The 25109-nt window shown below is 40.7% G+C and overlaps 3 protein-coding genes across 3 annotated transcripts in view; 1 reads left to right on the top strand and 2 right to left on the bottom strand.

Annotated features, from left to right (window-relative positions):
- LOC139952254 (nucleoprotein TPR-like) overlaps positions 1 to 25109 on the bottom strand; it is a 74744-nt gene that overhangs the window by 31566 nt on the left and 18069 nt on the right. The window contains exons 17-39 of the mRNA XM_071951329.1: positions 24812 to 24955; positions 22902 to 23075; positions 21143 to 21283; positions 20354 to 20464; positions 19437 to 19509; positions 18786 to 18884; positions 18047 to 18196; positions 17207 to 17304; positions 16506 to 16640; positions 15431 to 15505; positions 14344 to 14421; positions 13971 to 14081; positions 13220 to 13329; positions 12407 to 12554; positions 11575 to 11712; positions 10460 to 10644; positions 9639 to 9701; positions 5243 to 5284; positions 4302 to 4343; positions 3534 to 3566; positions 2968 to 3046; positions 1992 to 2138; positions 567 to 605 (exon numbers count right to left, since the gene is read on the bottom strand). Coding sequence (XP_071807430.1) covers positions 567 to 605; positions 1992 to 2138; positions 2968 to 3046; positions 3534 to 3566; positions 4302 to 4343; positions 5243 to 5284; positions 9639 to 9701; positions 10460 to 10644; positions 11575 to 11712; positions 12407 to 12554; positions 13220 to 13329; positions 13971 to 14081; positions 14344 to 14421; positions 15431 to 15505; positions 16506 to 16640; positions 17207 to 17304; positions 18047 to 18196; positions 18786 to 18884; positions 19437 to 19509; positions 20354 to 20464; positions 21143 to 21283; positions 22902 to 23075; positions 24812 to 24955 — 2415 coding nt within the window. The remainder of the gene's footprint in view (positions 1 to 566; positions 606 to 1991; positions 2139 to 2967; positions 3047 to 3533; positions 3567 to 4301; positions 4344 to 5242; positions 5285 to 9638; positions 9702 to 10459; positions 10645 to 11574; positions 11713 to 12406; positions 12555 to 13219; positions 13330 to 13970; positions 14082 to 14343; positions 14422 to 15430; positions 15506 to 16505; positions 16641 to 17206; positions 17305 to 18046; positions 18197 to 18785; positions 18885 to 19436; positions 19510 to 20353; positions 20465 to 21142; positions 21284 to 22901; positions 23076 to 24811; positions 24956 to 25109) is intronic.
- LOC139952646 (uncharacterized) lies at positions 6303 to 7624 on the bottom strand. Its single transcript, XM_071951852.1, has one exon. It carries the CDS (start codon positions 7329 to 7331, stop codon positions 6303 to 6305), a length of 1029 nt encoding a protein of 342 aa, XP_071807953.1. The 5' UTR covers positions 7332 to 7624.
- LOC139952255 (uncharacterized) lies at positions 7724 to 9413 on the top strand. Its single transcript, XM_071951330.1, has one exon. The coding sequence runs from the start codon at positions 8017 to 8019 to the stop codon at positions 9043 to 9045; it is 1029 nt and encodes a 342-aa protein (XP_071807431.1). The 5' UTR covers positions 7724 to 8016; the 3' UTR covers positions 9046 to 9413.

The following is a 25109-nucleotide window of genomic DNA, read 5'->3' as shown; positions in this document are numbered from 1 at the left end:
ATTGCACATATATTGCTGGTATTAAAAGGTATTCTAGTGTTTGTTGTGGAAATATCTTTTAACCAAGTTATTTGCACATCAATTTAAAGGCAGTGGACACTACTCAAAATAATTATTAGCATAAAACCTTACTTGGTAACGAGTAGTGTGGAGAGGTTGATAATATAAAATATTGTGAGAAACGGCGCCATCTGAAGTAACATAGTTTTTGAGAAAGAAGTTTTTTTCCACAAACTTGATTTTGAGACCTCAGATTTAGAATTTGAGGTCGCAAAATCAAGCACCCGAAAGCACACAACTTTGTGTGGCAAGGGTGTTTTTTCTTTCATTATTATCTTGCAACTTCGATGACCGATTGAGCTCAAATTTTCACAGGTTAGTTATTTTATGCATATGTTGAGATACACCAAGTGAAAAGACAAGTCTTTGACAATTACCAATAGTGTCCATTGTCTTCAAGCACCTTACAAAATTGTTGATTTAAAATGTTTAACAATACTTTCAATTATTTTAGTAATAACTCTTCATTTACTTAGAATAAAATTGATAAAATTATAGAGACTTACCTTATTTTCCTCCAAAGCCTCTTTGGATGCCTTGTTCTCCTAGAGATGGAAACAATTTAATATAAAATTAAATAAATAAAGTTTATTTTGGGTTTAGGAAGAGTCTTAAGAGTTTGGCATGTTGGGCATGTTCTTGGCACAAAAAGAAAAGAACGTTAACAAGATCATTAAAGTAACATTACAGAATTGGTAAAAAAACAAAAATCGTGAAGATCACAGATTTACATAAAACTTACACGGTCTAATGATGATGATAGCAGAACTCATCCTTTGAAATATTTCTGTCTAAAATATCATATTTGATGAGAAATAAATAATCTAATTTCGTGTTTGGGAGTTTATCGCTCAGTGAGCGTTTTATTCATTTTTGTTTTGGCATCGATGCAATGCAAAATGTGTAATCGGTTTTTCACTATTTTCTCGTGACCCAGATGGCCGATCGATCTTGAACTTCTACAGGTTTGTCAGTTTATGTATACGGTATTTATATGTATAACTGTTTTGTTAGCAAAACCAATTCTGTAATGTTCCTTTAACAAAAACGGGTTAAGAATGTATTAAATTTGATGTGTAGTTTAAAACTATTACTTAATGATTTAAAAAGTGAATTGGTAGTCAACACACTTAAATAAAAATATTGCACTCAATAACAAAAGTGGCAGTGTAATTGTTGTTGAAATCATAAGTCATGTTATCCTTTTTCATGTTGATAGCCAGCCTCATTAAAGGCAGAAGACACTATTGGTAATTACTCAAAATAATTATGAGCATAAAACCTTTCTTGATTGAAACGAGTAATGGGGAGAGGTTGATAGTATAAAACATTGTGAGTAACGGCTCCCTCTGAAGTGATGTAGTTTTCGAGGAAGAAGTAATTTTCAATGAATTTGATTTCGAGACGTCAGATTTAGAATTTGAGGTTTCGAAATCAAGCATCTGAAAGCACACGTGTGTCAAGGGTATTTTTTCTTTTCTTATTATCTCACAACTAAGGACCGATTGAGCTCAAATTCTCACAGGTTTGTTATTTTATGCATATGTTGAGATACACCAAGTAAGAAGACTGGTCTTTGACAATTACCAATAGTGTCCACTGTCTTTAAAAGAAAGTTTCTCAGCAGATTTTTCTGCCAACAGGGTTTTGATACCTTTTTGTAGGCGAAGTCTTTGGCCATGACACGAATCCCAACTCACTGTGAATGGAGATGTTTGTAATATAATTTACCTGTACAAAGTTTTCAACTTCATTAGTCATCAAGATGAAAATCTGAGGGAAACGTTTCCAGGAGTCGCGTAAATCCGCTGTACATTGTTTTATTCATTTGACAAAAATTACAGCCCCTCAGTAAGATAATGTAAATCTGTGGACATTGTGTTTTGTGTCCAACACAAAGTACCCAGACCCTTATACAGTTATCTTCTTACCTCATTAGCTTTAGTCAATGTTTCTTCAAGCTCCTTAATCTTAGCGTCTGTCTCGGCGTTGGGCTGGCCAAGCTGCTCCTTCTCGGCATCCACCTTTGCTTGCAACTCCTCAAATTGTGATTTGTAACGACGACCAATCTTCTTCACCTGATAGGGGAAAGGATGGGGGAAAAGTCAATAGACTTTTATCATAGAGCGGCCATCTTGATTTACTCCCATTCAAATCAATGTAACCAAAACGAGGCTGAGAGGAGAAACAGTTTGTAGGACTTGAAACTTTGCATGGTGGAAGTATAATTAGGCGATGTATAATTACGGTAGAACCAAAGCTACATGTGGAAGTGTCGTGGCCGAGCTGTTAAGAGCACCAAATTCAAACTCTGGTGTTTCTGATCAGCAGAGTGTGGGTTCGAATCCCCAGCCGTGACACTTGTGTCCTTAAGCAAGCAATTAACCGATGCTTTGTCCTTCAGATGGGACGTAAAACCGTTTGCCCCATGTGTTGCGTAACGCATGTAAAAGAACCCAGTGCACTTATCGAAAAGAGAAGGGGTCTGCCCCGGTGTTCCTTGCTGTGGCTGCTGTATGCGCCATAGCACCTTGTAAACCCTTATAAGGTGCTAAATAATTGGGTCTCAGAATTCATCACTTCAATAACCTATCTTTCTGAAAGTTTGTATATACTCAGCGCCTTGAGTACCTTGTTTGGTAGATACATGCGCTATATAAGACTTCGATATTACTATTACTATTACTGTTACTGTTACTGTTACTGTTACTGTTACTGTTACTGTTACTGTTACTGTTACTGTTACTGTTACTGTTACTGTTACTGTTATTATTATTATTATTATTATTATTATTATTATTATTATTATTATTATTATTATTATTATTATTATTATTATTATTATTATTATTATTATTATTATTATTATTATTATTATTACATTAATAGTTGTGAATTGTTACCCACCTGTTGTATTGTACTCTTCTTCTCATTGATTTCATTGGTCTTTGTTGTGTTCTCCATTTTCAATTGGTTAATCTCCTCACTGAAAACAATGAACATGAAACGCCAAACCAATCAACACTTGTTTATTAGTTGATATAAAAACCACCATAAGAGCCAGACGTCCATTCCGCTGCGACTTGCGCTACCACAAAACAATTGGAGTCTCCAAATATTAAAAACAATAATTATAATGAAAACTTATAAAGCGCTCAAATTCATCAAAGTGCTCATGGCACTAAATACAAAATAATAACATACACATCTGCAGAACCAAACTTGAAATGTAAGCCTAAGCTAAGAAGAAATCCAGAATTTGTGGCAGAGAAATACAATACAAATGCAATATCAAATCTTTCCAATATCAGACTTGCCGAAAATCAAAACTTTTTCACCAAATGGTTCATGGACAAATCTAATCATGGTAGATAGTGAAGTTACCCGACTCTCTTCTTTTGTAAAAATATGTGTGTTCAAAAGAATTACAATTACGATTTTATATAAATCCACAAATTTTGGTTCTCACTCACCTTAGTTTACTCAGCTCAAGCCTCAGCTCTGCCCTGAAACACAGAAACATGACATTAGTTCAAAAGTTTTGTCAAAAGAAACTAAGGGGGCACTGTAGACGATGTGACCTAATACATCACATGTTTACAAAAGAGCCACAGAGCCTACACTTCCTGCAGGCACGATTTGTTCACAGCTCAATGGAAGAAATCATAAAATCATATATTTTATAGAGATTGCACTGCCTAATTCTTATCAACTTTTGATATGATGAAAGGGGGCACATCTCAAAACTTGTCGAGTTTATACTTTCATAATTCTTGGATTTATTTGGAAGTTATGACTCAAAATGTCAACTTTCCCATATGACCTGTGCAGTATTATGCCTGCCAGAATACTCAAAGAATGTACAAGGTCACACTTATTGTAAACAAAGTTCACATGGTCTATATTATTTGGTTTTTACCGATCCACTGACGTGTGTCCATGAGTACTGTGACAAAAACCCACAAGCAAATCACTCGGGTAGGATTCGAACCCCCAACCTTTGCCATTCTTAAGTACATGTCTTACCACCAGTCTACCGAGATTGCCTTGTAGCTAGAGGCAGTACGAATCCTAACAACACTCTTAGAATTAAAATAAAAGACAGCCCCCCCGTCTACACATTCTAGAGCAGATGTCTTGACCCAAAAAGCTTGCCTGAAATTGAGGGGCAAAAAAAACCCACTTAATTTGTGGTGTTATTGAATTAACCAACCATGGACAAAAAATAAAGTTTAACTTACTGCATATTGGCATGGTCAGTATTGAGCTTGGTGTTCTCCGTCCTGACATGGATATCAAAGGAAATAAACACACAAAGAACAGTTAAATATTTTACATTGGGAATATCATTCTAAAGGAAGTGTATTCTTTTAAAGTTTTTAATCCATGCCAGTTGAAATTCCCCATTTGTGTTGTATGTCATTAAAGGAACATGTTGCCTTGGATCGGACGAGTTAGTCTATTAAAAACTGTGAAACCGTTTGTTATGAAATGCATATAGTTAGAAAGATGTTTTAAAAGTAGAATATAATGATCCACACAAGTATCACTCGAAATTGCACGGTTTTCCTTTACGTCGCGAACTAACACGGTCGGCCATTTATGGGAGTCAAAATTTTGACTCTCATAAATGGACGACCGTGTTAGTCGACAGGGTAAAAAGAAAACCACGCAATTTCGAGGCATATATGTGTAGATCATTGTATTCTACTTTTACAATATCTTTCTAACCATATACATTTTACAACAAACGATTACAGAACGCTTTTCAAAGACCAACTCGACCGATCCAAGGCAACGTGTTCCTTTAAAGCAACATTACAAAATTTGTAAGAAAAACAATTGCTTAAAGATCAGTCACAGTTTACATAAAATTTAAACGGTCTAATGATGACAGCAGAAAACATCCCCTGAAATATCTTAGCCGGAAATGTAATTTTTTATGAAAAATAAATAAAAATAATTTCCCATGAGCGTTTTATTAATTTTTTTTTTAAAAGATGTCATGCAAAAAGTGCAATCTGTTTTTCACTATTTTCTCGTGACCCAGTAGACCAATCGATCTCAAACTTCTACAGGTTTGTCAATTTAAGTGTATGGTGGATCACTGACAGCAACTGTTTTGTTAGCAACATTAAATTCTGCAATGTTTCTTCCAGCTGGAATGATCTGAAGCAATTACCTTGTTGCTGTAAGCTGTGCATTCAGTCTTGACATCTCTGCTCTGTTTGAAAAAAAAGTATACAAAATTATTTTTCCAGTTTTGGGAGACAATTTAGTTTTCTAAAATGAACAAAAACAATCAAACATCATGACAGTGAAGAAACATTGTATCTTTTAAAACAGCACTAAGCACGAGTTATAATTATCAAAGTGTTGTATCATGCTTAAAATAGCCCAGATGTTCACACAAAACAAGTATACGCCAAGATTTTTCGCCCGGAGTATTTTCAAGCGAGATATGTTTTCCCAAATTTACACTGCTTTATTTTTCTTAACTATGCTCTGTAATTTAAAGGCAGTGGACACTATTGGTAAATACTCAAAATAATTATCATCATAAAACCTTTCTTGATTACAAGTAATGGGGAGAGGTTGACAGTATAAAACATTGTGAGAAACAGCTCCCTCTGACGTGACGTAGTTTTCGAGAAAGAAGTAATTTTCCACGAATTTGATTTCGAGAAGAACTTGAGGTCTTAAAATCAAGCATCAGAAAGGACACAACTTCGTTTGACAAGGGTGTTTTTTCTTTCATTATTATCTCGCAACTTCAACGACCGATTGAGCTCAAATTTTCACAGGTTTGTTATTTTTTGCATATGTTGAGATAAGTAGGATTTGAAACTTTGCATGGTGGAGATAAGATATAGAAGAGTTTGCGGTAACACCATGTAATAACAATCTCTAAATGAGTTGGGGTGGTTCTGAAAAGAACCGTTGGGTTAACTCGACGTTTCGATCAGTATGCTCTGATCGTCTTCTGGAGAATGCTGGACTCTGATGCTGCATGCTGCTTAAGTACTAGGCGGTGGATCAGCGGTGATGCATGAAGGCGGGAAATGTAGGCGGGAAGTGAACTCGATGATGCGTGGTGAAACCTGTTGTGGAGCCTTGGGGGTTGTGTGGGGGGTGTGTGCTCACTGAACCGTGTCAGTAGGAACAAGCACAGGGGACAGTGAGGGTGTGGGGCCTAGGTGACTGAGGGTATAGATGACCCAAAGCAGTCTAATAGTTGGGGCCTAGGGGGTGACCGTGGATATAGAAGATCCATTGGTCGGGAGTAGAGGGAGCCAGATGTCACTGATGTGGAAGCCGATGTCTTGGGGTACGGTGTCATGCTTGTGGATCTCGATGGCCTCTCTAATGCGTCTAGGGTGCCACGCCTGGATGGGAGCGATGATCTCAGCAGCATCCCAGTTCACTCGGTGGTCAGCGATGTGGGAATGCTTGACGATGGCGGATTTATCGAAGTCCCCCCTCCTTCCGTGTGCTCGGTGTTCCTTAAGTCTAGTGGGAAGGTTACGCCCGGTTTCCCCGACATAAACCTTACCACATTCGCATGGAATGCGATAGACTCCGGCACGGGCGGAGGGGTCCTTCTTGTCCTTGTGCGATTGGAGAGAGCCATGGAGTTTCTTCGGGGCGGAGTGATACACCTTGATACCTGCTTCCTTGAAGATGCGTTGGAGGCGATGAGAGGGGGGACCTAGGTATGGTAAACTAACTGTGGGTGTGTGTGTTTGACCTTGGGTATAGGAGACCCTTTGGTCGGGGGGGACGGGCTTGCTAGTCTTGACTTGCTTGGCGTTGTATCCATTCCGCTGTAGAGAAGTGGTGATGTGCTGCAACTCATGCTGGAGGCTATCCGGATCACAAATGGTATAAGCCCGTTGAACCAGCGCACGGTTGACTGACGACTTGATGGCTGGATGATGGAAAGACCGCTGATGCAGGTAGCGGTCGGTGTGGGTGGGTTTCCGGTAAATGCTGTGATGTAGGGTGCCGTCTTGGTTTCTTGTAATGAGAACATCCAGAAAGGGTAACTTTCCGGAATGTTCTTGCTCCATGGTGAACTTGATACTGGAGTGTTGTTGGTTGAGGTACTGCAGAAATTCATGGAGAGAGTCCTGACCGTGGGGCCACACGACAAAGGTGTCGTCAACGTAGCGGAGCCACAGGCTGGGTCGGAGGTCAGCGGTGAGGAGTGATGAGGACTCGAACTCCTCCATGAATATGTCAGCTAGAACCGGGGATATAGGGGATCCCATGGAGGTCCCAGCTGTCTGCTCGTAGTACTTGCCCTGGAATTGAAAACAACTGGAGGAAACGCATGTGTAAAGCAAATCATGAATTTGGTCAGGTGAAAGACCAGTACGATCAGGGAGGGATGGGTCATGTGATAATCTCTCCTTGGCCAAGAAGCAAGCTTCATCAGTGGGCACATTGGTGAAGAGAGATTCCACATCAAAACTTACCAAGATATCAGTGGGTTGTAGGGTTAGGTTGCGGGTAATGTCAACAAACTGGGTGGAATTGGAAACATGGTGTTCAGTGAGACCCACCAGGGGTCGAAGTACTTTGGCTAGGTACTTGGCAGTGTACCTAGTGTCCCCCACCTACGACACTGCCAAGTACCTAGCCAAAGTACTTCGACCCCTGGTGGGTCTCACTGAACACCATGTTTCCAATTCCACCCAGTTTGTTGACATTACCCGCAACCTAACCCTACAACCCACTGATATCTTGGTAAGTTTTGATGTGGAATCTCTCTTCACCAATGTGCCCACTGATGAAGCTTGCTTCTTGGCCAAGGAGAGATTATCACATGACCCATCCCTCCCTGATCGTACTGGTCTTTCACCTGACCAAATTCATGATTTGCTTTACACATGCGTTTCCTCCAGTTGTTTTCAATTCCAGGGCAAGTACTACGAGCAGACAGCTGGGACCTCCATGGGATCCCCTATATCCCCGGTTCTAGCTGACATATTCATGGAGGAGTTCGAGTCCTCATCACTCCTCACCGCTGACCTCCGACCCAGCCTGTGGCTCCGCTACGTTGACGACACCTTTGTCGTGTGGCCCCACGGTCAGGACTCTCTCCATGAATTTCTGCAGTACCTCAACCAACAACACTCCAGTATCAAGTTCACCATGGAGCAAGAACATTCCGGAAAGTTACCCTTTCTGGATGTTCTCATTACAAGAAACCAAGACGGCACCCTACATCACAGCATTTACCGGAAACCCACCCACACCGACCGCTACCTGCATCAGCGGTCTTTCCATCATCCAGCCATCAAGTCGTCAGTCAACCGTGCGCTGGTTCAACGGGCTTATACCATTTGTGATCCGGATAGCCTCCAGCATGAGTTGCAGCACATCACCACTTCTCTACAGCGGAATGGATACAACGCCAAGCAAGTCAAGACTAGCAAGCCCGTCCCCCCCGACCAAAGGGTCTCCTATACCCAAGGTCAAACACACACACCCACAGTTAGTTTACCATACCTAGGTCCCCCCTCTCATCGCCTCCAACGCATCTTCAAGGAAGCAGGTATCAAGGTGTATCACTCCGCCCCGAAGAAACTCCATGGCTCTCTCCAATCGCACAAGGACAAGAAGGACCCCTCCGCCCGTGCCGGAGTCTATCGCATTCCATGCGAATGTGGTAAGGTTTATGTCGGGGAAACCGGGCGTAACCTTCCCACTAGACTTAAGGAACACCGAGCACACGGAAGGAGGGGGGACTTCGATAAATCCGCCATCGTCAAGCATTCCCACATCGCTGACCACCGAGTGAACTGGGATGCTGCTGAGATCATCGCTCCCATCCAGGCGTGGCACCCTAGACGCATTAGAGAGGCCATCGAGATCCACAAGCATGACACCGTACCCCAAGACATCGGCTTCCACATCAGTGACATCTGGCTCCCTCTACTCCCGACCAATGGATCTTCTATATCCACGGTCACCCCCTAGGCCCCAACTATTAGACTGCTTTGGGTCATCTATACCCTCAGTCACCTAGGCCCCACACCCTCACTGTCCCCTGTGCTTGTTCCTACTGACACGGTTCAGTGAGCACACACCCCCCACACAACCCCCAAGGCTCCACAACAGGTTTCACCACGCATCATCGAGTTCACTTCCCGCCTACATTTCCCGCCTTCATGCATCACCGCTGATCCACCGCCTAGTACTTAAGCAGCATGCAGCATCAGAGTCCAGCATTCTCCAGAAGACGATCAGAGCATACTGATCGAAACGTCGAGTTAACCCAACGGTTCTTTTCAGAACCACCCCAACTCATTTAGAGATTGTTATTACATGGTGTTACCGCAAACTCTTCTATATGTTGAGATACACCAACTATGAAGACTAGTCTTTGACAATTACCAAAAGTGTCCACTGTCTTCAAACAAAAATCAGCCTTTGGCTGCGAAGTTTGAATGTTTTTAATAAACCAATCATAATAATTCATTATTGAATACAGAAAAATAAAGCTAGTTTGTGTGCACTCAATTTCTTTCATTCCAGTCTTGCGTTTAATTCAAGTAGTATCAATATCTTACTTGTGTCTGAGGTTTTCTTCTCGCAGATTACCAATGGTCTTCTTGTTAGCATCCTTCTCAGCACTGCGACATTCAGAAGAAAAAAAACCGTAAAAATAAATGACAATAAATAATGACAAACATGATTGAATTTTTTTTATATAGGGTGCGTTCGATTAGCTTCCCTGGGTCGCCCCGATCTGCCCCCGGTATGTTCGAATAGCTTTTACGTCAGTCCAGGGGCTCACCCGGGTCAGCCCCCAATGCTCTGCTTGTGGAACGGGTCACTTGGGGCTGGCCTCAGGTGCATGACGTCACTACGAAAGGGCAAGTGATCGTTTGATTAGCTCCTGTCAGGGGCTCACCCGAATAAGCACACATGGTCGACACGGGAAAGGCTAATCGATCGCACTCATATTTTGTTATGAGACATCGCCTAACATCACAAGGCCAGGGGCCAATTTCATAGAGCTGCTAAGCTCACATAATTTTCAGGATAAGCAAGCACCAGCTAAAAACGAGTAACAAGCAGTATGCAACATATAACAACTTGGTTGGTAATCCTGTTTTTATCAAGGAAGAAATTTCATACTAAGCAAGTTTTTGTGCTTAGCAGCTCTATGAAATTGGGCCCAGATGGCCACTTCAAGGTGAGGGCTAAACTTAAAAGATCGACCCATTACATGGTGCTGTGTAAAAGGGATAGGCCACATACTTCAAATACCTTACAGAAAAAATACTGAATTTTGAAGCTCATTGAGTGTCACTGACTGACTGAATAAGAGGCCACTAATATTACTATTTAAGATTTATGATTTATGATTTGAATGAGATGAAATTACATGAGTCGTTTCTGCTCCTCTGGGTCTGCCCTGTTGCACTGTTCTATCAGATGATTGGTCCTCTGCTTCCATCGAGTGACCTCAATGGTCAGACTGATCTTATCTGTACTCAGTGCATCTCTCTCTGCGGTCAGTGAGCGATTCTGCTCTTGAAGTGGTTCGATGTCCGCCTCTAGCTTACACACCTGTACAAGAAGAAATACAACCCAGTCAACATTATTATGACTCCCTTGGTGTTATAGCCCAGAGTCAGTTTCAGAGACTTAAAGGCACTCAGACACTATTGGTAATTACTCAAAATAATTGTTAGCAATAACAGCAATGGAGAGCTGTTCATAGTAACATTGTTATAACCTTTTTTTAAGCCTTAATTAAGATGATGGTGATGATGATAAGCTTACCTTAGCCTCTAGCTGATGCACCTGTTGATACAACCTGTCCTTCTCTTCTCTTAGCATTATATTACTATACATTAAGCTTACCTTCGAGAAACTAAGCTTACCTTAGACCTACAGGCTTGTTTAAGCTAATCACATACCTACAGGCTTGTTTAAGCTTACCTTAGCCTCCAGCTGATGCACCTGTTGATCCAACCTGTCCTTCTCTTCTCTGACCATCCTATTACTATCCATTAAGCTTACCTTAGACCTACAGGCTTGTTTAAGCTAACCATAGACCTACAGACTAGTCCAAGCTTACCTTAGCATCCAGCTGATGCACCTGTTGATCTAACCTGTCCTTCTCTTCTCTTAGCATCCTATTACTGTCCATCAAGCTTACCTTAGACCTACATGCTTGTTTAAGCTTACCATAGACCTACAGACTAGTCCAAGCTTACCTTAGCCTCCAGCTGATGCACCTGTTGATCCAACCTGACCTTCTCTTCTCTCAGCATCCTATACTATCCATTAAGCTTACCTTAGACCTACAGGCTTGTTTAAGCTTACCATAGACCTATAGACTAGTCCAAGCTTACCTTAGCCTCCAGCTGATGCACCTGTTGATCCAACCTGTCCTTCTCTTCTCTTAGCATCCTATTACTGTCCATCAAGCTTACCTTAGACCTACATGCTTGTTTAAGCTTACCATAGACCTACAGACTAGTCCAAGCTTACCTTAGCCTCCAGCTGATGCACCTGTTGATCCAACCTGTCCTTCTCTTCTCTTAGCATCCTATTACTGTCCATTAAGGCATTCAGCGTCTCCACCTTCTTTAATAACTCTTGGTGCTTGGCCGTAGTTTGCACCATCACCTGAAACGGCAAGTTTGATAAAAAATAACAGATTTGTAGGATTTGAAACTTTGCATGTTGGAATTAAGATCAAAGGGTTGCCTTGCCTTGTATAAAAAAAAAGTAAGTTTGCTTAGATTTTATTAAAAAAATGTTTACTTTATTTGCAAAACAAAGGATTAAGATTTGATATTATGAATGATGAGTGTAATTGCACTCCAAATAGTGACTAAACAAATTTTTAAAACAAATTTTGACTTTTTAGTAAAATGCAACTTGTGAAACCTGCAATGATTTATGTACAGAGCGTAAGGAAAGCGAACTTAATCACTGTCCGAGCCAAGAACTCAATGGAAAGAAACGTTGTGAAACCTGCGATGATTTATGTACAGAGCATAGAAACAGAACCCCCGAGAACACTGAGCTCAACAGCCCCACGTGTCATCTACGGTGCAGCTAATCGCACCACATGACAAGCGTGTATGGCAAAATGATCATCATGTGAAACGCACATAGAACGTTTACACAAGTTTTTATTGGTCAATGTTCATGACGTCTACTGTATGGCATAAAAAAATGGCATACCCGCATCAATAAAAGTTGTCTCACAACAAGCATAATGTCGCACTCAGCGTTCTCCGTGTTCTATTTCTATGGTACAGAGTGTTCTTATGGTGAAAAATGCCCATCTTGGATCATTGGATTCTCGTCTTACCTGTGTGCGTTCTCTCTCCCCAGTCAGATTACGATGAGCCTCCTCATACTGACGCTCAAGATGCTCACACTTCTGCTTCAGGCGGAGATTCTCCGACTGGGCGAGTTCTGATCGGGTCTCGGCAATGTCCTTCTCGCGTCTTATAAACCTTCAAGAAACAAACGCAAACTCAGTTTCATTTCAATTAATTTATTCAGGTTCTGAAGCCAACAACTCTCAGAAAAGTGAACTTAATCACTGTACTAGCCAAGAACTCAACGGAGAGTAGACAAGAGAAGAAACCATTTTGGAAAACAGGAATTCAAAAATAAATTCTCTCAATTACTTTTGGAAGTATTCCATTTTATTGTTCACTCTTAGGGTCATGTCACACAAGGCCATTAACAGGCAACCAGTTCCAGGCACTCTCCAAGAAGAGAATCCTACATTTGTATGTTCACATATCATCTTAGGGATCGTGAGACACTGCCTGAAAGAATTACTTATGCTCTACTTAAGTGGTCCTGTCGCCAGACACCCAAGGCCCGAAGGCCACTTCAAGTTGAGGGCTACAATCAACTATGGGCTACAATCAACTATTTTTCCAGGGGCTGTTGCCACCTACTCTTGGGGCTGAAACAGGGTTACCCCCTTTACAGTCCATATACGAAATAAAGCTTGGGTATTATCCACCAGAAGCCTGACTGGTAGACAAGAAAGCACTACCTCCCCAATTTTACGAAGCAATCATGGTTAAGTGTCTTACTTAACGACACAAGTATTGCGACCTGTAAAAGTTGCCTCTTGTGACGAGGCCCTTAGAGGAAGTCTTACTTGATAACTTCTAGAAGTTGTTCAGCTGACTTGTCTTCATCAGGTACTCGTACACAACCATCAGTAGAGTCCCTTATTTTCTGTGGACTTCGCATCATACGACCACTCAACTACAGAGAAATAAAATTACCAACGTCAAATTTTAAAAAGCATTTAAAGGCACTGGACACTATTATCAAAATAATTTTTAGCATAAAAACTGAATTGGTAATTGAGTAATGGAGAGCTGTTGATAGTATAAAACATTAAGAGAAACGGCTCCCTCTAAAGTAACGTAGTTTTTCAGAGAGAAGTAATTTCTCAAATAAAAGACTTCAGCTGTTATTAAGCCTTGCCAGATTCTAACTTTCAAATTGCTCATTGACATATCAGTTACATGGGTAGATAAATAGAATTACATGTGTACTGTAGTAAGTAAAAAATTACAGCTTATGAGCACTTTTGCCGAAAACTTTTGCAAAGCATGCATGCATGATGTCACTAAGGACAGGGCCCAAATTCATAGAGCTGCTAAGCACAAAAACTTGCTAAGTATGAAATTTCTTCCTTGATAAAAACAGGATTACCATCCAAATTTCAAAGTAATTTTCTGAAAATAAAAGCCGAGTATCAGTAACAAGCAATATGTAATAAATGGAAATTTAGTTGGTAACCCTGTTTTTATCAGGGAAGAAATTTCATGCTAAGCAACGATTCATGCTTAGCAGCTCTATGAAATTGGGCCCAGGTCCGTTATCAGTAACTGACTAACCTCTTGTAGTTGATCATGAAGGAGTATATTCTGCTCATTGATTGCATGAGACTGTGAAACACGCTCCTCCAACTCTCTACTCTGCAGATGAGATTGCTCCTCCCATGCTACCTACGGGTCAAAGGTTACATGTCAAAGGTCATGACCTATTCCAAATACAAGCGACTCTCATAAGTACAAATTGATTATTAATACGAAACCTTGAGGGGATGCAAACTTTTTGTTTTAGATATCATTATAAACCACAAGGGAGACTGACTGGGTAAATTTCCTAAATGATTATTGGGGTTGAATAAAGAATTTACTAGAGTGGGATTCGAACCAACAACCTCCGGATTAACATGGTTTCCCTATTCTCAATTATTATTATTACCTTGGAAGAGTTGAGAGTCTCCTGGGCCACCTTAGCAGCTTCTTCTGCCTCCGTCAATCTCGTCATCTGACTCTCCAACTAGCAAGAGAGAGGAAGAAAAACCTCCTAAATTAGTAACAATATTATGGGTTGAGCTGGCATAATGATATCTTTCCTCGCCTTCCACCTTTTTGTGCACAAAATTCTATAATGTTCCTTTAAAAGCAGTGGACACTATTGGTAATTACTCAAAATAGTTATTAGCATAAAACTTCACTTGTTAACCAGTAATGGGGAGAAGTTGATAGTATAACACACTGTAAGAAACGGTTCCCTCTGAAGAAACGTAGTTTTCGAGAAAAAAAGTAATTTTCCACGAATTTGATTTCGAGACCTCAAGTTTAGAATTTGAGGTCTTGAAATCAACCATCTAAATGCACACGACTTCGTGCGACAATGGTGTTTTTTTCTTTCATAATTATCTCGCAACTTCGACGAACAATTTAGTTTGCGCCAAGCGTCACTATCTTGTGTTGGCACTGCATGCGATTCATCGCGCCTCGATTGACGTCACGAACAGCGCCCTCTCGGGTCTGGCTTTTTTCATACTTGTAAATAACATGATAACTTATTTTTTTAAACCTTAGTTAAAGGAACACGTTGCCTTGGATCGGTCGAGTTGGTCTTTGAAAAGCGTTTGTAACCGTTTTTTATAAAATGCATATGGGTAGAAAGATGTTGTAAAAGTAGAATACAATGATCCACACAAACATGCCTCGAAATTGCGTGGTTTTCCTTATACCTCGTCGACTAACACGGTCGGCCATTTATGATGGCCGACCGTGTTAGTTCGCACAGTAAAAGGAAAACCACGCAATTTTGAGGCAAACTTGTGTGGATCATTGTATTCTACTTTTAAAACATCTTTCCAACCATATGCATTTTATAAAAAACGGTTACAAACGCTTTTGTTTTGACCAACTCGTCCGATCAAAGGCAACGTATTCCTTTAATTGTTTATTCCTATTCCACTCATCAAAACACATATTTTAGTGACAAAAGCTTTATTTTGACAAAATAACACTTCCAGGTGACTTTAAACTCTCACCTGTTCTTTGACAGTAACCAACTGCTGGACATCGGCAGCATGCAACAGGAACTCACGCTCGTACTTGTCTTGAGCCTAAAAAAAAGAAACAAAAACAGTAACCCTCTTATATCTACGGCAAGGGATGGTTCCAGCTACTTCTGGGTTGAGTTGCTGACTCAGTTTTGTTCATAATTTTGACAAATTTCACCCCATTTCGTCATTCAATGGCATTTAATGTCGCTTATATGTAAACTGTTCTTGGTCTTATTTTCTTTGCTGTGTGTGGTTTCCCCTCTTGTGCGGATTTGCACCTCATTTTAGTCGATTTTAGCGCCCTATAAATATTCTTTATTATTATTATTGTTTTGGTGAAAGAAACATATAAATCTTAAGCGTGAAAGCTTGCGAGTGCAAAAAACAAAAACAAAATTGACAGCCCGAAGCTTTCGGGTTTAAAACCTGGGCCCAATTTCATGGCTCTGCTTACAGTAAGCACAGAATCGGCGCTTACGGAAGCAGGGAATTCTGTGCTTACGGCAAGCGTATTTCACGGGTTAGCAGCGAATTTTGGCTTCTGCGCATGCGTACTCCACGTTACCTAGGCATTCTACGCTTACAAGACTAGCGCAGAAATTCGGCACGTGCACGTAAGCGGAGAATCGTGATCGTAAGCGCAGAATTCGGCGGTAAGCAGAGCCACGAAATTGGGCCCTGCTTACATTCATCTTTGGTTTTGAAAGTCCTATGGTCATATCTTCATTTTTTTTTTGGGGGGGGGGTAAGACAAAAAAAGAATTTTTTGGGGGTTGGGGGTTTAAAAACAAACAGATTCCAGTTAAAAACGGATAAATCACATCCCTGAATACACTACCAAGCAAAATTTATCATTAGACATTGAAATATTTGCACCTCTTTGGTAAGCTTGGCCTGTGCCTGGTTCTTGCCTTGCATTTTTTTTTGGGGGAGGGGGGGGGGAACAGATTTTTGGGGGGTTGGAGGTTTTAAAAAACGGATTCAAGTTGAAAATGGAGAAATCACATCCCTGAATACACTACCAAGCAAACTTTCTGATTAAATATTGAAATATTTGCACCTCTTTGGCAAGCTTGGCCTGTTCCTGGTAGTCTTGCCTCGCAGTGGCCTCATTTATCTCTGCGTCAGCCTTTCTCTGTACTGCCAAAGTCAGTTCTTCTTGGACTCGCACCAGATTACGACGCAGTTCAGTTGTCTGTCAGGGAAATAGGAATACAACTGTGTTAAAGGCACTGCAGGCGATTTCACAAAGCGCTAGGACTAATCCAATTTCCAGTTTGTATGAGTAACCTCTCCTAACTTAGGATGGGTTCAATGTGTCCCATGTCTTCGGATACGGAAATAACTAGTCCTAAAGTCCTAAGATTAATCCTAAGTTAGGAAGAGTTTGGTGAAATCGCTGCTGGACACGTTTGGTAATTGTCAAAGACCAGTATTCTCATTTGGTTATCCCAGCATATGCATGAAATATCAAATCTGTGACAATTTGGACTCAATTGGTCATGAAATTTGCAAGAGAATAATGAAAGAACAAACACCAATGTTGCTTTACTCTGTGTGTCGTCAGATGCATAACTAAAAGGATTCAGCTGCGGTCTTTTATTATTTGAGTGAGAAATTACCTCTTTCTCAAAAACTATGTTACTTCAAGCATGTATTTCTCTTGTGTAGGGAGGAATGAAGAAATAATCAGTTTTAGAATAGGCAGGAGTTAAAACGTCAGGCCAATAACAACTTTTTTGCATGAAATTTGAAATTTACCTGTGAGGCAACGGCTTCGGTGAGTTCTTCTTTCTCACTGCGCATCGTGTCTCGCTCCTTCTCGAGCTCAATTACTTGAGTCTCCAGTTTCTCACGAGCTGTGAGACAGAAAAAAAATCAAATAAGAAGCAATTTATTTCAAATCGGGGGGTGATAATCACTGCCGACAAAAAGGTCTGAAAATAGGATCCACATTTTATTATTAGAATTATTGTGGGTGCGTTCGATTAGCTTCCCCGGGTCGGTCCCAATCTGCCCCGGTAGGTTCGGATAGCTTTGACGTCATTTCAGGGGCCCACCCGGGTCTGCCCCAAGTGCCCTCCTGGTGGAACAGGTCATGTGGGGCTCGCCCGAGGTGCTAGGCGTCACCACGAGTGTGAGTGATCGTTCGATTAGCTCTTGTCAGGGGCTCACCTGAATGAGCACAGCGAGGTCGACCCGGGGATGCTAATCAAACGCACCCTGTTTTTATGAATTGAGGCATTGCATGGTGAGGTATCAATATTTATTTGGTTTGAGGTAACACCATGTGTGTATCTACTTGCCAGGTAGAGTTTTTTTAGAGAACTGTCTTTCTTTATTCTACTACCACAGAGTACATTTATCAAATTGTTCGGGAGACTTCTCAGTTCTGAAAAGAACTGTCCTGCTTTTTAACTACTACCCAGGCGGAAGTTATAGAAAATTTGCTGGGACTACTACCTTAGCTTATATGATCGTTATTAACTGCACTACCGCGGAGTGAGTTCTTAAATTGGTCTTAACGTTTCGACTAGCTTGCTCTAATCACCCTTTTTTTCCCCTTAATTAAAATCATGGCAAGGTAGCTTTTGTCCATACCTTGAGTGGTTTCCTCCAGGCGTTTCTCCATATTCTCCTTGTATATCTGACTGGCCTGACTCTGTTCATTCAGGCTAGTCTCCACAGCGGCACTGATCGATTTGTAATGATCCAGATGCACCTGAAGCTTCTCAAGCTGATCTTTGTGAACTGGAAACAGGACGAATAGAAAATCATCCGTTACCGCGGATATTCATTAATTTTGTTAATTTTCAAGAACAGATCGCAAGAATTAAAACAGAAATAAAAAAATCATATACAGCAGAGTCAGAAAAAGTCTTGGCATTTCAGATAAAATCCTGAGGAATCATGAAATTATTTAATAATAAAAAAAAACATTAGCACTTCAAGACAAATTTTACAAAATTTCTGACAAATCAAGAACAACCTTGACAAGTCAGAAAAAACCTTCACAAGTGGATCGAAATCCTGACAACCAAGAAAATCTTGACAAGAATCAGACTAAATCCTGACAAATCAAAAAAATTATTTTGTCAAATCAGAGTAAAATCTTGACAAGAAAAGAAAAATTTCAACAAATCAGAGAAAATCCCAACAAGCTAGGAAAGAACTTAACAAATTAATCTCAAAAAATCTTGACAAAATCTGACAAAATCTGATGAATCTTGATTTCTTTTTTGACAAATCAGGCAAAATCCTGTAAAATCTTGACCAAATCTAAACGAATCAGGAAAGGTTTTGACAAATCAGACAAAATCTTGACAAAATGCAAGCTTACCTTTGACCTGGAAATCAGCCATCCTGAGATTAGTCTTAAGCTCACGTACTTCTTCATCGTTGCTTGACACGACAGTCTGCTGAGACCGGGCTGCTTGGGCTGCAATCAAACACATTAATCAAGCATGTTACTGCAGTACAACAACAATCTAAGCTTAATTAAAGGAACACGTTGCCTTGGATCGGACGCATTGGTCTATAAAAAGCATTTGTAACCGTTTGTTATAAAATGCATACGGTTGGAAAGGTGTTTCAAAAGTAGATACAATGATCCACACAAATTTGCCGCGAAATTGCGTGGTTTCCCTTTTACTTTTCAAACTACATGTAACAGGGTCGGCCATTTTATAGCTGGAAGGGTGTTGTGTTGAAAGAAATCATTGAACAATTATAAATTTTTTACTTTTTTTTTTACTTTTTAACCAGTGATAATGTTTTTTGACCGAAAAGGTGTTTATGAATGGGAATCAAAGTGTGTTGAATCGGTTTTAAACTATGTAGTGGTCTCGACATCATCTCGGTAAAATTATCAAGAACCAGGCCTCGGCAGGTTTAAACCACTAGTTTAAAACCTCTTCACCACACATTGATTCCCTTAAACAAATCGACGTTGGTTTTTATAAGTAGAAGGATCATGGATGAATCAGTTTACCTTCATTTCTTTCCCGGACGACACTCTCATATTTGATCTGAGATGCTACAAGCTGAGCTTCCACAGAGGAACACTGAAAAGCAAAAGACAAGAATTATTTACAAGTGTCGCAATAAACAAGGGTCTACCTTGCTTGAAGACACTGGACACTATTAGAAATTGTCAAAGACCAGTCTTCTCACTTGGTGTATCTCAACATACATGTATGCATAAAATAACAAACCTGTGCAAATTTGAGCTCAGTTGGTTGTCGAAGTTGCGAGATAATACTGAAAGAAAAAACACTCTTGTCACTCGAAGTTGTGTGCTTTCAGATGCTTGATTTCGAGACCTCAAATTCTAAATCTGAGGTCTCGAAATCAAATTCGTTGAAAATTACTTCTTCTCGAAAACTACGTTACTTTAGAGGGAGCTGTATGTCACAATGTTTTATAGTATCAACCTCTCCCCATTACTCGTTACCAAATGAGGTTTTATGCTGATCAATATTTTGAGTAATTACCAATAGTGTCCACTGTCTTTTATACTCCAGAGGTTTTTTTTTACAAGGGAAGGTCTATTGACCCTCTACATAAAATGGGGAACGCACCTCTGCCCAATGCGACAAAATGGCAGACAGGAAAAGTGTGTGTAAGTGCTCTGCGCAATGTGCATCGGGTCTATTCAATTCAATTCAATTCATTAAGGTTTATTAAAAACATCACAAAATACACGACAGAAGTTACAAAGACTTAAATTGGCGTGTTTACATTCATTATTGTTAATAATAACAAAACAAAAAAACACTGACTTAAAAGAAAAGAAGACAAGCTCCAGGCATGAATGCACAAAAAAAGATAAAAATTTGATTAAATAAGATTGTCTATTTGTGATTGTCACTGAAAATGAAGCATTCAAGTCACTCTATTTTATTTTACCTGTTCCTTCATGTGCTGTAGATCAGACTTGCTCTTATTTAGACTTTCCCTAGTCCTCTGGTGATTATCCAATTCATGGTTTAACTGTCTCTGTAAACTTTGCACTCGACCCTGCGATGGAAAAACAAACTCTTTATGTTTACTCTTGGCTAAAAGCCATCGTATGTGTAGGATTATATAGACCATGTGAACTTTATTTACAATAAGTGTGACCTTTATTCGCAGGTCACTGTCTCAGCTGGCAGTGAGCAGGCTGGGGCTATGGAACCCTACTCATAGGGTCACTGTTCCCGTGGCAGACCGCGAACCAACTAATTGGACACCTTGTGCCGGGACTCTGGATTGTGTCTGGAAGAGCTGCGTACAGCAATGGAGGACCAACGTGTTTGGAGGGCCATCATCCGATGCTCCGCATCAACTGAATGTGACCATGTACATTCTTTGGCTAGTCTGGCAGGCAACATATTGCACTGGTCATATGGGAAAGTTGACATTTTGTGTCACAATTTCCACATAAATCCAAGAGTTATGAAAATAAAAGCTGGACAAGTTTTGAGATGTGCCGGCTTTCATCATATCAAAAGTTGATAAGAATTAGAGAGTGCAATCTCCATAAAAAATAAGTTTTTTTGTTTTTTTTTCCATTAGGCTGTGTACAAATCATGCCTGCAGGAAGTTCAGGCTTGGTGGCCCTATAGGATTAAAACAATCGAACGGTTCCAGAAATCAAAGGTTGTCTTTGATCATTTACAAATGGCACCTCGTCAACAAAAAGAACTTGGAGCTTACCTCCCATGTTTTGAGAACCACCCGATGCTGATCGTTATCTCCTTCTAGTCTCCGCCTCAAGATGTTTAATTCTCTCTCCATAGCCTCCATCTGATTAGATAGTCTAGCCTTGCTCTCAAACTCAGACCTCTCCAAGTTGTTCTGAATCGTCAAAAATAGATAGAAAACCGTCAACATGATTTTACTCCGTTGTTGTTGGTTTTTTGTGCATTCACTTACACTATGCTGCTCTCACACTGTGGCGAACATGAATATATTTGAATTTTGCGGTGAATTCTCCCAAAAATTGCGGTTGGATAGTGAATATTTTTTTCCAATGTCCTTGGTCGTTCTTCGACCTCTTCTTACCATGATTCTACTCCGTTGTTATTTTTTTGCATTGACCAACACCTTTATGCTGCTCTCACACTGTGGTGAATATTCTTGCAAATATGAATTCTCCCCAAAAATCGATTGGATAGTGAATTTTTTTTAAGTTGTCCTTGGTCGTTCCTCGACCTCTCCTTACCAATATCTTACAAACATATTACGATCGTTACCAACGCTAGCATATTCACCAGTGTGAGAGCAGATAAGAAAGTTCTCTTTTTGCTTGTGTCCTAAGTATACATGAAGTTCAAAAAATAGCCTGATGTTTCGACCGTAGCAGAGTCTGACCAAAGGATGTTTTCCTCTTCCTTTTTTCTTCTTCTTTTGCTTCATTTTTGTTTAACATTTAAGAAAGACTCCGTCAGGGTTGAAACGTCAGGCCACTAAATAAAAAAGGATCTTTTGGTTGGTAAGCAATTTGTTATAGCTTACTCTATTTTCTCAAGTACACCAAATGTTTTCTTGTCGTGAATTTTACCTTGATGCAAGAACCTGCAGTGTCAGAGTGCAATGTCAAAGTTCATACCTGTATAGTCTGGAGGTTTGTTAGTAGGAGGGTCTGGATTTGATTGCCTCTCTGCAGTGTCTAGGTTCATACCTGTATAGTCTGGAGGTTTGTTAGTAGGAGGGTCTGGATTTGATTGCCTCTCTGCAGTGTCTAGGTTCATACCTGTATAGTCTGGAGGTTTGTTAGTAGGAGGGTCTGGCTTTGATTGCCTCTCTGCAGTGTCAAGGTTCATACCTGTATAGTCTGGAGGTTTGTTAGTAGGAGGGTCTGGCTTTGATTGCCTCTCTGTAGTGTTAAGGTTCATACCTGTATAGTCTTGAGGTTCGTTAGTAGAAGGGTCTGGTTTTGATTGCCTCTCTGCAGTGTCTAGGTTCATACCTGTATAGTCTGGAGGTTTGTTAGTAGGAGGGTCTGGCTTTGATTGCCTCTCTGCAGTGTCTAGGTTCATACCTGTATAGTCTGGAGGTTTGTTAGTAGGAGGGTCTGGCTTTGATTGCCTCTCTGCAGTGTCTAGGTTCATACCTGTATAGTCTGGAGGTTTGTTAGTAGGAGGGTCTGGCTTTGATTGCCTCTCTGCAGTGTCAAGGTTCATACCTGTATAGTCTGGAGGTTTGTTAGTAGGAGGGTCTGGTTTTGATTGCCTCTCTGCAGTGTCTAGGTTCATACCTGTATAGTCTGGAGGTTTGTTAGTAGGAGGGTCTGGTTTTGATTGCCTCTCTGCAGTGTCTAGGTTCATACCTGTATAGTCTGGAGGTTTGTTAGTAGGAGGGTCTGGCTTTGGTTGCCTCTCTGCAGTGTCTAGGTTCATACCTGTATAGTCTGGAGGGTTGTTAGTAGGAGGGTCTGGTTTTGATTCCCTCTCTGCAGTGTCTAGGTTCATACCTGTATAGTCTGGAGGTTTGTTAGTAGGAGGGTCTGGCTTTGATTGCCTCTCTGCATGGTCTCTTTCTCCTGTACGAGTCTTGCTTCAACACCCTTCAGGAGGTCTCTCTCTGTCCGTAGATTATCGCAGGCCACCTCAGCTCGAGTCAACTTCTCAGTTGCTGCCATCAAATCCTTTGAGAAATATATGGAATCAAAATAATATTGGTTTGAATCCCACCACAGTTTTTGTGCATGCCTTAATCACCATAACTGCTTCTCTTCAACTAGATATACAAATGAGGACATGCACATTGTTGTTACATTACTTTGTCTTAGTCCTTCATGTCTGCCTCACTTTGAAGGCTAGCTGAGTTCAGTTCAAGGAGTGAATAGCACATGCATATCGAGCAGCAATAAGCATGGCTTCCATTAACCATTACTTCTTCTCTTCATCCAGGTATACAAATTGGGACAGTTACTATGTTCGTCTGCCCCCACAAAAGAGTGTGTCTTGTGTGCATTGGCGGCAGTTAGATATCTTCATCTAGATAAAAGTCTAAGACCAGCGCCCAATTTCATGGCTATGCTTACCACGGAATTCTGCGTCTGGGTGCTGTAAGCGCAGAAAAATGTGGTAAGTAGTGTCATAAAACTGCGCCCTGATTACATTTGGGCTGTGGGCACAACTTCCATTAGCACAACAAATTGCTTAATAGCAAATTCATCATACAAGCACAAATGAGCAGATGACTAGTGGCACACAACATACTGCACATAGCAAAATTGCTTGTAACCCATTTCTGTTTAGTGCATCTTTCACCAACAAGGTGGACAGCTCTATCAAATGGGGCGGAATTTTTGGATGAGCTTGAGTGATTTCTCACTTAGACTGGTCCCTTAAGGACAGGTATTGGTTTTACAGAACTAGTGATATCATTGGATACAACGTGCATGTTTTACAGTAGATGTAAGTCAGTATCTTGACGTGGGCCCAAGGCCAATCTCTGGCACGCCATGGCCTAGAGGTTAAGAGCACCGGACTCAAACTGTGGTGTTTCTGATCAGCAGAGTGTGGGTTCGAGTCCCAGTCGTGACACCTGTGTTCTCAAGCAAGACACTTAACCATGATGCTTCGTCCTTCGGATGGAACGTAAAGCCGTTGGTCCCTTGTGTTGTTTAACGCACCCGGTGCACCTATCATAAAGAGAAGGTGTTCGTCCTGGTGTTCCTGGTTTGATTGATTGGCAGCATATTGCACCCAGCACCTTGAAAACCATCACATGGTGCTATAAAGGAATAGCCTCATACTTCAAAACTTAGCTCCAGAAACCTCGCAGGACAAAATACTGAGCGCTTTGAAAAGCCCCTAGAGGGTGTGATAAAGCGCTATATAACAACTTTGTACTATGATTAATAATAATAATACACGGTTTTTGTATAGCACTTTTTCATGGAGTGTCTCAAAGCATTTCCGACATTATTACCCCTGGTCACTGGGCCTTAAATCATTCCTTAAAACCATCTCAGCTCCCTGGGGACTATACAGCCTGTGCAACATTTATATGCGCTACATGGCTAAACCAATCACAAGAACCATCTCTGCCCTCACAGGTACCCATTTACCCCTGGGTGGAGAGAAGCAATTATAGTTAAGTGTCTTGCTCAGGGACACAAGTGTCACAACCTGGATTCGATTCCACACTCTGCTGAACAGAAGCACCAGAGCTTGAGTTCGGTGCTCTTATCCACTCGGCCAGGACACCCCATGATATCATTGGATACAACGTACATGTTATTCTTGTAGACCTTACCCAGGGTATGGGGTTTGTTCCGTTTTTTTTAAAATAAAATTTGATCAGTACAATCATTAATTCACAAGCTTCGAAGTGTGACGTCAGATATTCAGGCTATTTCTCACTGGTCCTTACCTGAGTCAACGAGTTGATTTTCTGTTGGTTTCTTGTTAGCTCAGCTGTGTACTTCTGACTCTTGTCTCTGTGGGAAGCGATTTCCTTCTTGTAACCATCTACATTGGACTGTAGTATCCTGTATCGCTCACCGGCAAAATCCAGCTGTAGCAAATAATACAACAACAAGCTCTTAAAGGCAGGGATGTGATAGGCTGAAAAACCCTGAACTGCCAGTGCAAAGCGTCATGTCTTTATGAATTTGATCTTATTTACAGAAAACTTGATATTACATTTTTTTTTTTTTTTCAGAGGAAGT

The sequence above is a fragment of the Asterias amurensis genome, chromosome 20 (assembly GCF_032118995.1).
Source record: "Asterias amurensis chromosome 20, ASM3211899v1".
Classification (NCBI taxonomy): domain Eukaryota; kingdom Metazoa; phylum Echinodermata; class Asteroidea; order Forcipulatida; family Asteriidae; genus Asterias; species Asterias amurensis.
Note: the sequence above shows the minus strand (reverse complement) of the source record. Positions and strands in the feature narration are given on the sequence as shown.

Coding starts and splice junctions, on each gene's coding strand:
- LOC139952255 (XM_071951330.1), top strand. CDS start 8,017: ATGGGATCCCCTATATCCCCGGTTCTAGCTGACATATTCATGGAGGAG.
- LOC139952646 (XM_071951852.1), bottom strand. CDS start 7,331: ATGGGATCCCCTATATCCCCGGTTCTAGCTGACATATTCATGGAGGAG.